Source organism: Staurois parvus, unplaced genomic scaffold (genome assembly GCF_062004578.1).
Source record: "Staurois parvus isolate SC_StPar_1 unplaced genomic scaffold, SC_StPar_1.0 ptg000191l, whole genome shotgun sequence".
Taxonomy (NCBI): Eukaryota; Metazoa; Chordata; class Amphibia; order Anura; family Ranidae; genus Staurois; species Staurois parvus.
The window spans coordinates 6713858-6726066 of NW_028317987.1; the positions used below are offsets into that span (position 1 = coordinate 6713858).

The 12209-nt window shown below is 41.5% G+C and overlaps 1 protein-coding gene across 1 annotated transcript in view; it reads left to right on the forward strand.

The window, feature by feature from the left end:
* Nucleotides 1-2600: 2600 nt before the first annotated feature.
* LOC149461936 (uncharacterized) overlaps nucleotides 2601-12209 on the forward strand; it is a 40043-nt gene continuing 30434 nt past the window's right edge. The window contains exon 1 of the mRNA XM_089677687.1: nucleotides 2601-3186. Coding sequence (XP_089533813.1) covers nucleotides 2611-3186 — 576 coding nt within the window. The 5' untranslated portion in view covers nucleotides 2601-2610. The remainder of the gene's footprint in view (nucleotides 3187-12209) is intronic.

The window sequence follows — 12209 nt, forward strand, 5'->3', positions numbered from 1 at the left end:
ACATCACTCATCTCTATTAATAAAACACAGACCTGACCGGAGAGGTGAGGAGGATTCTGGGAGGTCACATGACATCACTCATCTCTATTAATAACACACAGAGCTGACCGGAGAGGTGAGGAGGATTCTGGGAGGTCACATGACATCACTCGTATCTCTATTAATAAAACACAGACCTGACCGGAGAGGTGAGGAGGATTCTGGGAGGTCACATGACATCACTCTCATTTCTAATAATAAACACAGAACTGACCGGAGATGTGAGGAGGATTCTGGGAGGTCACATGACATCGCTCTCATCTCTATTGATAAAACACAGACCTGACCGGAGAGGTGAGGAGGATTCTGGGAGGTCACATGACATCACTCTTATCTCTATTAATAAAACACAGACCTGACCGGAGAGGTGAGGAGGATTCTGGGAGTCTAACATGATATTCCTATTGGTTCCTCAATACAGAGATTTCCTCTTCTGAAGTCAGGTGACCATATGACCATCACAGTGCCTCCATGTGACTCCCTAAACCCTGAGAGACACAACATGCAGAAGATTCTAGAAGTCACCAGAGAGATCACTCAGTTGCTGACAGGAGAGGTGAGCGGTGCCGGGAATTCTGGGACATTCTCCAGTAACAGACAAGGGATGTGTCTGGATGGTGACTGTATCATTGTGTGTGTCAGGTTCCTATAAGGTGTCAGGGTGTCACTGTCTATTTCTCCATGGAGGAGTGGGAGTATTTAGAAGGACACAAGGATCTCTACAAGGACGTCATGATGGACAATCAGCCGCCCCTCACATCACCGGGTAAGAGGAGACTTTATTGTAAAGGAGAGAGCAGTACGGAGGATCCACCTAGATCCCCCATCATCTGATAAACACATAGAAACAATGGATTCAGTCAGTGTGTGTGTTTCCTACAGATGGATCCAGTCATGGGAACCCACCAGAGAGATGTCCCCGTCCTCTGTATTCCCGGGATTCCACACAGGAAGGTCACACCATCCCTCACCATCATCAGGTAGATGATGACAATTATTGGTAGTTGTGATTTATACACAGCATGTTTGTTACAATGAATGTTTTATTATATCTTTCAGAGTGGAATCCTCGGGGATGATAATATTGATGTTAAAGAAGAGTATAAAGAGGAGGATGAGGAGTATGGAGTGATGGAGGAGTTTTCAGAAGGACACAAGGAGATGATGGAGCCACCTAATACCAGGAACCCACCAGAGCGATGTCCCCGTCCTCTGTTTTCCCGGGATTCCACACAGGAAGGTCACACCATCCCTCACCATTACAAGGTTGGTGGGGTGGAGAATCTAGAACATGGACTTGTAAAGGTGATGTGTTGATATTTTCTGTGAATTAATATATTTTATAGATGATATGAAAGTTTTAATTGATGTCACAATATTAAAGCTTATATTTTACAGATGTTATTGCTGATCTGTTTCTTGATTTAGAGTGGAGATCCAATCGATATAGAATTTGAGGTGAAATCAGAAGAAGAAGAGGCGTATGTGAGGGATGATCAGCAGTCTATGGAGGAGGATGGAATAACGGGGACATTTATAGAGGAGGACACTCCTACAGAGATCAGCACAGGTGGGTCATGAACACTAAATCCATTCCTCCACCCATACTGCTCACTGATTGGTCCAGAGTAGGGCGGGGGCGGGGTGATATCAGCCTGTAATCCCCTGGTCACTTTCCTGAGCTGTGTTCCCCGTCCTGTATTCCTGGATTTCTCTCGGATAATCTTCCTTCTCTGTGCTGCAGACACAATTTATGTCTCTAGACTGGATTTATGGAGGTTCTGGGGTTCAGCTGGCAGCATAATGTTTTTCAGCACAAGCGATACTAGACCTAGGCACCTGGGGTGTGTGTCTTGGGTGTTCTTCCCCATGTCCGGGTCTAGTAAGATCTCTGACAGAACATTTCTCCCAGGGTTCCTTGCTCTGTGTTCTGCTGGCTGTGCCGGGTGGAGGGATATGTCTGTAGTGTCTCAGACCCAAGTCACTGAGTGCAGTCTCAGGAGATGGGAGGCAGCGATGTGGGATCTCTGCAACTTGTCTACAGTAAACATTTAAACTTCCACTGATTACTGAATACCAATATTATGAGTCCTGACCCTTATACTGTATAATTTATATTGTACATTACATACTCCTGACTTCAGGATCAGTCCAGTCTCCATCTTGGTTGTTCTTCCCCCATCTTCACTCTCTGACCTCTGGTGGGGCTCAGCCCCGCTGTTCTTCATGACTAAATCATGGACTAAATAAGGAAGTGCAGTACTTCTTGTGTTGGGAAGATGGCGATGAGTGATAGAGGGGGTGGGGACCCTCGTCCTATAATCCCCTCATCACTGTCCCTCCTATAAAAGACAGTTCTGGTTGTTTCCTCACTCTCTGACTGAGGTCCATGAATAAAGAAATGACCTGGTAGGAGATCAGAGGAGCCATTTCCTAGTTCCCTTGAGGGTGGAATTGTAAGCTCCTCAGAGACCAAGCTGCCTGATGTGGGCGGAGTCCTGGTTTGGGGGAACCAATCAGCTCCTGTCTAGTAATCCTCTTTGTCTTTGTATTTTAGTCCATGGCCGGGAGATGAGGAAAACCTCCGAGGATTGTCTCACTTTGTCTCCAGACTGGAAAGTAGAAGATGAGGACATCACACAGTCTAGTCCAGGAGAAAACCCGGCTCCCTCCAATGTCCATCCGGCACCACCCAGTGTAGATGGACCATCGGATTCCTCGTATCCTGAGGCACCTCAAACTGTGCGGGACCGGGCCGGCCTTCCAACAGGGAAGAGCTTTTCCTGTACTGAGTGCGGGAAGGGTTTCCGTTCTAAATCCTATCTTAATGTGCATAAAAGATCTCACACGGGGGAGAAGCCGTATTCCTGTCCTGAGTGCGGGAAATGTTTTTCACAAAAATCAAGTCTTGTCATACATGAAAGGTCTCACACAGGTGAGAAGCCGTATTCCTGTTCTGAGTGCTGGAAATGTTTTTCAGTGAAGTCCCATCTTTACACACATCAGAGATATCACACAGGGGAGAAGCCGTATTCTTGTCCTGAGTGTGGAAAATGTTTTTCAGAAAAGTCCCATCTTTACGAACATCAGAGAACTCACACGGGATTGAAGCCGTATTCCTGTCCTGAGTGCGGGAAATGTTTTTCAGTGAAGTCCAGTTTTAACAAACATCAGAAATCTCACACGGGGGAGAAGCCATATTTCTGTCCTGAGTGCGGGAAACGTTTTTCATTTAAGTCCCATTTTTACAGACATCAAAGATCTCACACGGGGGAGAAGCCATATTCCTGTCCTGAGTGTGGAAAATGTTTTTCATATTCGTCCAGTCTTTTCAGACATCAGAGATCTCACACGGGGAGAAGCTATTTTCCTGTCCTGAGTGAGGGAAATGTTCCTCACTGAAGTCCTGTCTTTGTGTACATCAGGTATTATAACGGGGTAGACAGATCAGACAGAGGTCAGTACTTTTTGGGGGGTGGAATGGGGAAAGATGGGGGGAGGGCTATGGCAGATGATAAGAAGGTTCCCATGTTACAAACAACCAGTGGAATTGGTACCATTTGTATACAAATGAAAAATACACAAAATCCGTGTGAACAATGTGTCAGTGAATGGACAAGGTGTCAGTGAATGGACAAGGTGTCAGTGAATGGACAAGCTGTCAGTGAATGAAAGTGTTTGTTCCCCAATGCCAGAAGTGTGCCCAGCACAATAGGTGAGTTGGAAGGTTTGGTGCATGAAGAGAACTAGGATTGAATTGGTATTGCTGAATCTTGGCTTCATTCCTCACATGACTGGGCCATTCATATTCCTGGCTAGGTTCTCTTTCGGAGAGACGGGGGAAATAGGAAAGGTGGTGGTGTCTGTCTCTATGTGAGAAGTGATCTCAGAGCGAGTGTGAAAGAGGACCTAGTTGATGGAGAGTGTGATGAGGCTGAAGTATTATGGGTGGAACTGCACATGGGGGGCGGTACTACAAAGGTCATCATTGGAGTTTGTTATAGGCCTCCCAGTGTTAATGAGGAGGTGGAGACTCAGCTCCTCCCACAGATGGAAAGTGCTGCAAGGGCAGCAGTGACCATAACATGATTTCATTTATTGTTAGCTGTAGCTAGCACATAAGGGAAAAATAAAAACAACTTTAAGAGAGCTAATTTTCTAAGGCTGAGAGCTGCTCTCCAAGACTTAGACTGGGAGGGAATATTGGCATCGATGAACACAACACAGAAATGGGAGTTCTTCAAAAAGACTGTATGTGACCACACTGCAAAATATATTCCCATGGGCAACAAGTATAAAAGGCTACAAATCCAACCTATGTGTCTTACGGCTAAAGTTACAAAAGCGATAGATAATAAGAAAAGAGCTTTTATTAAATATAACAATGAAGGAACGCGATCATCGTTTACACATTACAAAGAATAGAACAGAAGATGCAAAAAGGAAATAAAGGCACAAAAACTGAAAACAAACGACAGAAAGATATCAGGACGACCCCAAAACATTCCTCCAATCTATGAATAGTAGAAAGGTCCGGTCCCAGCATGTAGGCCCTTTACAGAACCATCTAGAGGGGGTGACTGGGGACAAAGAGGATTTCATACATTGTCCTTCTTTCTTCAGCTCTGTGTATGCAAAGGAGCATGGGGGGCTCTTGTCTATAATGGGGGGTGGTACTGACACCCCCCAGATGATCCACATTGTCTCACAATTGATATGATCCAGAAATATTATAGAATAGAATAAAGGTGAATAAAGGCCGTGGACCGGCTGGCATACACCCACTGGGCCTTAGAGGAGAGAAGTGGTGGTGGTTGTGGTATACTTGGACAGAGGAGTGACGGTGAACGTGGTATACTTGGACAGAAGGGTGGCTGTAGTCGTGGTATAATTAGACCGAGAGGTGGACGTGGTATACTTGGACAGAGGGGTGGCGGTGGATGTGGTATACTTGGACAGAGGAGTGGACGTGGTATACTTGGACAGAGGGGTGGCAGTGGACGTGGTATACTTGGACAGAGGGGTGGCTGTAGTTGTGGTATAATTAGACAGAGAGGTGGATGTGGTATACTTGGACAGAGGGGTGGCTGTGGTTGTGGTATACTTGGACAGAGAGGTGGATGTATTATACTTTGACAGAGGGGTGTGGTGGACGTGGTATACTTGGACATAAGGGTGGCTGTGGAGGTGGTATACTTGGACAGAAGGGTGCCTGTGGACGTGGTATACTTGGACAGAGGGGTGGCGGTGGATGTGGTATACTTGAACAGAGGGGTGGCGGTGGACGTGGTATACTTGGACAGAGGGGTGGCGGTGGACGTGGTATACTTGGACAGAGGGGTGGCGGTGGATGTGGTATACTTGGACAGAGGGGTGGCGGTGGATGTGGTATACTTGGACAGAGGGGGGGCGGTGGACGTGGTATACTTGGACAGAGGGGTGGCGGTGGATGTGGTATACTCGGACAGAGGGGTGGCAGTGGACGTGGTATACTTGGACAGAGGGGTGGTGGTGGACGTGGTATACTTGGACAGAGGGGTGGCGGTGGACGTGGTATACTTGGACACAGTTCCCCACACACGGCTAATGTGTAAGTCTATGGGATGGAAAAATCAGAATGTAAATGGATAGAAAACTGGCTAAAATATCATATTCAGAGAGTAGTGGTTAATGATTCATACTCTGAATGGTCTGGGGGTGTCAGTGGGGGACCCCAAGGTTCGGTGTTATTAGTGGGGTACCCCAAGGTTCAGGGTTATTAGTGGGGTACCCCAAGGTTCAGGGTTATTAGTGGGGTACCCCAGGGTTCAGTGTTATTAGTGGGGTACCCCAAGGTTCAGTGTTATTAGTGGGGTACCCCAAGGTTCAGTGTTATTAGTGGGGTACCCCAAGGTTCAGTGTTATTAGTGGGGTTCTCTGTAAGAAATCACATTTATGATTCGGCACTTATATTGATGGCAAGCTTGCAAAATATTTGTTTTTTATGATTAGTCATAATTAATATTAATATGTGTGAATGGTCTTCTGACAAATGGTAGTATTAGTATTCTTCAGATATAACTGAGACTGAAAAATATGAATAAGTTAAGCTGAGACAGTAACATAAGACAGGAGTTAGCTGACCAGCTATCCAGCTGAAGGCTGAGTATTCTATATTTCGGTGTAGCTGGTTAGATGTCTCTGGTAGTAAAATGTCAGAGGTATTAGAAGTGACTTGTTATTACATTATGTATTTAATAGTATCTGTGTGTATTTAGTATACGTCTCTAACATTGATACATATATAGATTAGTGATTATACATTGATATGTTGTAAAGATATGTTCTTAGGTTATATTATCATTTATATATGAATAGCTGAGGTGACATCATCAGCTTATAGTATTATGTACATCACATCTGTACCTGTCCATCACACATCATATATAGCATCCCCTTCCTTGTATGAAATGGCTTTGCCAAGCAGTAATAATGTCCATAGAAGGTATTAAGATCGCTAGCTATGACACTGTTCCTTTATAAAAGGTCCATAAGGGACAGTTGGAAACGCTAACACTGACACTCTTGTATACACACATCCACGTCTGAGAAGCTGCAACAGGTGCATGCTGCAAGATCCTCACTTCCGTCTACTTCCGGCTTCTTCCCAAAAGACATGAGAAGGACAAGAACATGGAGAACTGCACATGGCCAGGACAGCCATGACAGATAATGGTGACTTATCTTTACACTTCTGCTTGATATTTCTACAGTAGTTGTATCTCCATGGAACTGTTCATGATACACTTACATTGTTATTTCTACAGTAGTTTTATCTCCATGGAACTGTTCATGATACGCTTTACATTGTTATTTCTACAGTAGTTGTATCTCCATGGAACTGTTCATGATACGCTTTACATTGTTATTTCTACAATAGTTTTATCTACATGGAACTGTTCATGATACACTTACATTGATATTTCTACAGTAGTTGTATCTCCATGGAACTGTTCATGATACACTTACATTGTTATTTCTACAGTAGTTGTATCTCCATGGAACTGTTCATGATACACTTTACATTGTTATTTCTACAGTAGTTGTATCTACATGGAACTGTTCATGATACACTTTACATTGTTATTTCTACAGTAGTTGTATCTCCATGGAACTGTTCATGATACACTTACATTGATATTTCTACAGTAGTTGTATCTCCATGGAACTGTTCATGATACGCTTACATTGTTATTTCTACAGTAGTTGTATCTCCATGGAACTGTTCATGATACACTTACATTGATATTTCTACAGTAGTTGTATCTCCATGGAACTGTTCATGATACGCTTTACATTGATATTTCTACAGTAGTTGTATCTCCATGGAACTGTTCATGATACACTTTACATTGTTATTTCTACAGTAGTTGTATCTCCATGGAACTGTTCATGATACACTTTACATTGTTATTTCTACAGTAGTTGTATCTCCATGGAACTGTTCATGATACACTTACATTGATATTTCTACAGTAGTTGTATCTCCATGGAACTGTTCATGATACACTTTACATTGTTATTTCTACAGTAGTTGTATCTCCATGGAACTGTTCATGATACACTTTACATTGTTATTTCTACAGTAGTTGTATCTACATGGAACTGTTCATGATACGCTTTACATTGTTATTTCTACAGTAGTTGTATCTACATGGAACTGTTCATGATACGCTTTACATTGTTATTTCTACAGTAGTTGTATCTACATGGAACTGTTCATGATACGCTTTACATTGTTATCTCTACAGTAGTTGTATCTACATGGAACTGTTCATGATACGCTTACATTGTTATCTTACACCATTGTGTGATAGAATAAAATCACACTTCATTTTTTATTTCAATGGCTCTTTCATTCATAATCGCCTCAAGACACTAAAGAAGTATTATATGTGTCTAAAATCCAACATTTTGGTGAGCCAGCCTCCGCTGCAGTTTTTCTCTGGTTTTCCATTCCTTGATAAGGGGGAGAACGCACAATTCTGTGATTGTCAAGTCTGGGAAAAACACGGTGAAAAGAACCTAGAAGTGAAGGCGTTTGTGTTTCGTCAGACGTGAACGAGAGGTCCAGTGACTGAGCCGGGTCAAACAAGAAAATCATCTGATTACGGTGAATAACAATTATGGAATTTATTGATGATTTAGTTAATGAAAGCAATCTAGAGTTTAACCAATTCAATTCCGTGCAATTTTACACCTTCCTGCCCAGACCATTTTTCAGGTCTCAGCGCTCTCACACTTTGAATGACAATTGCGCGGTCATACAACACTGTACCCAAACTAAAATTTTATCATTTTCTTCACACAACTAGAGCTTTCTTTTGGTGGTATTTAATCACCGCTGGGGTTTTTGAAAAAAATTTTTCTTTGTTTCTGTTATAAAAGTTTACAAATAATTGTTCTTCATAAATTTAGGCCGAGATGTATTCTGCTACATGTCTTTGGTGAAAATAACCCAAATTAGGATGTATTTTTTAGTTTGTAGGAAAGTTATAGAGTTCACAAACTATGGTATAGATCTGAATATTGATCAATCCTGAAGTACTGACAGCCAATCTCATTTCTTGAGGTCCAAGAATTTCAGAACAGTACAGATATCCCCCAAATGTCAGAACGGTACAGATATCCCCCGAATGTCAGGACGGTACAGATATCCCCCAAATGTCAGGACGGTACAGATATCCCTCAAATGTCAGGACGGTACAGATATCCCCCAAATGTCAGGACGGTACAGATATCCCCCAAATGTCAGGACGGTACAGATATCCCCCGAATGTCAGGACGGTACAGATATCCCCCAAATGTCAGAACGGTACAGATATCCCCAAATGTCAGAACGGTACAGATATCCCCAAATGTCAGGACAGTACAGATATCCCCCCAAATGTCAGAACGGTACAGATATCCCCCAAATGTCAGGACGGTACAGATATCCCCCAAATGTCAGGACGGTACAGATATCCCCCAAATGTCAGGACGGTACAGATATCCCCCAAATGTCAGGACGGTACAGATATCCCACAAATGACCCCTTTTTGCAGAGTAGACAGTCCGACGTACTTCATAAGAGGCATGGCGAGTTTTTTGAAGTTGTATTTTTTTGTCATAATTTTTCGGAAAATGAAAAAATTAAAAAAATTATTTTCACTATTTTTTTTTTTTTACATACTGTCACCAGTGCAGTACAGCGTCATCATATAACTGGCATGGCGGTTAACAGGGACACTGACTGGTGACAGTATGAAAAAAAAAAATATATATTTTTTTTTTAATTTTTTTTAATTTTTTTATTATTTAATTTTTTATTACATTTTTTTTTTTTTAAGATTTTTTTTTTTGATATTTTACTATGACCAAAGTAGTACAATGTTACCATAGCAACACTGTACTACTTTGGGGAAGTGATCAGTATTTTTTTTTTTCAATTTGTTTATAGCAAAGAATTACTTCGCTATAAGCAAGCATTTACCTGAATGAAATCGATTCATGCAGCTTTTTTTTTTTTTTTTTTTTTTTTTGTGCTTAGCTGTGACCATTCACAGCTAGGCACTAGTATACAATGGATGGCATCATGAATGAAGCCATCCATTGTATACAACTGTCATGTGACCTGCTGTGATTGGTCACAGCAGGTCACATGGTACCAGCAACAGGAGCCGGTACTCGGATCTGTCATCTGCCGTGTCCGAGGTGCATGGCCCGTGACAGATCGCGCTGCTGCGCCGCTCTGCATTACCGCAAACGGCACATGTGCGGGAGCACGCCAAATGGCGTGCACCCGGAATAAAGAGGCACATCTGAAGCCGCCAAACTGCCATTGGCCGGGCGGCTAATGGTTAAAGATGTTTCTTTATATCCTGAAGACGGTCAGCTATGGCACTATATGTATAATGAATGTTTACAGGCCAATATTCAGATAGATAAATCTAGATTTACTGTGCACAGACAGCGTAAAAAGATATCTAACATCTTAAATTTAGTAAGAATATTCAACAAAATGATTTTGAATGATTTATCTGTTAAAAAAGTTTGTATATTAAAACAGTCAGAATGTAGCACTGTACAGAATACAGAAAAGCATGAAAATGTGTCTCAAGATGCTCTTAGTTGCCCAAACTGTGACATTTTTTGTAATTACATAGAGAATCTTGAGGAACAAATTGACTCAAAGACAAATCTTTTGTTAAGACTGCAGAATGACAGTAAACAGGTTGCCATGATAAACACAGATGACAAACAGAGTGATCCAAGATCAGAGCCACGGCTGTCCGATATCTCTGAAAGTTCGGATATTGACTCTGATGACGAAACACAAATTAAACATAAAGAATTGTTATGTAAAACTGCAAAACTTAAGTTGCAAATACATAATCAATTAATGAAAGTTTTAAAAGACTTCCCTGCTTATGATCCAGATAAAGATATCTACAGCAACATGGAAATATATGAAATGCATGTCAAATGCCATCAGATTTCAAATCATGACATAAATTGTTTATTTCCGTTGTGGCTGCCAATTAAATTTATGTCTCGAATTAAAAATTCTGTTATTAACGATAAAGATCAGAAAAAACATAGTGACGCGACAGACAGACTGCGACAATTGCTGTTATGTTCAACAGGTGAAGACGTACCTTCTGTAGAAATGCTAGACTTACTTCAGACTACTGCTGACGAAGACCCTTTTGAGTTTAAAAATAAGTTTTCCAAAGCATATAAAATTATATTTGGAGTAGAAAATGAGGAAGACTCAGCTATGATCAAAGCTTTTGTAAAGAAATTCAAGTATCTTGATCCAGTGACAGTTGTCATAGCAGAGGAAAAACAAAATTTGAATGACATAGTAAGCTTCATTGACAAAATGCGGAGAAAATTGAAAAATAGCAATATCACTTATGAGATAGCTGTGATTCAAAGTGACAACAACAGTCAGACAGCAGTTATGCCAGGAACCACAAGTCCCAGTAAGAATGACAACGACAGATGCAAGCAAGTGAGTCATAAAACGTATACCACATGCTTTCGCTGTCATAAACAAGGTCATATCAGACGGCATTGTTGGAAGTTTAAAATCGACTCACAAATAAAGAAAATGTAAATAAAAAGTGAAAAAGCAGCTTTTGTACAACCTGCTGTGTTGTGTAATGATAAAAGTTTAACTGAATTGCCTTATGCCTCAACAGTTAAACAAATTCATAATTTGACTAGCAACAACCAGGGGGCGGACTGACCATTTGGAAACTCAGGCACTGCTCGGGGTCGGTAGGGGGCCCCATGAGATGCCCCTGGTACCTTTTTCATAGACTTTTTTGAGTTTGGGCAAGGACACAGGGGCCCCATGATCCCCTTTTGCCTGGGGGCCCCATGAGTTGTTAGTTCAGCCCTGGCAACAACTATTCTGACAACATGGTGAGAAGGGTTGTCACAGACACAAATGGTTTATTACCAGTTCCAAAAATAGAATCACGTCCACAATCATCCCCAATATCGTTAGAATTTGTCGCTCCAATTGTATTGGATGACAATGGAAGACCATTTATACAAGGTTTACTAAATGGTAAAAAGATTACATTTCTGATTGACAGCGGATCTGAGATTAGTCTTACCAGAGAAAACGTACCTGTGAAACCAAATTCACCCATGTGTAAAATAAAAGGTTTTAATAATACAGGTCATTCCACTGCTAGACAGGTGCCTAATGTAACATGTACCTGGGCTAGTGAAAACTAACATTGATATTTGGTATAGTAATGCCACCGAGAATATTCTTGGCATTGATTTTATCAATAAGCAAAAGTGGATTATTGATATTATGACCAAAGTTATTTGGAGGAATCCATCTAGGCCCAAATCAATGTTAATGGATGCTTCTATATACAGTGATGTTGGTTTCAACTCTAAAATGTCTACAGCACAAAAACGGCCTGATATTGATGGTAATTGTGCTTTACAAGAATTGGTACAACGTTTTCCAAGTTTGTGGTCAAAATTTACAAATGACATAGGAACATTGAAAGATACAGAATTGAATATTGAGGGAAAAGATCCTATACCCCTTAATCAGTATGAGTTACCACAAGAATCAATAGGACCACTTTCTGCCATTATTCAAGAGTTTGTACAACTTG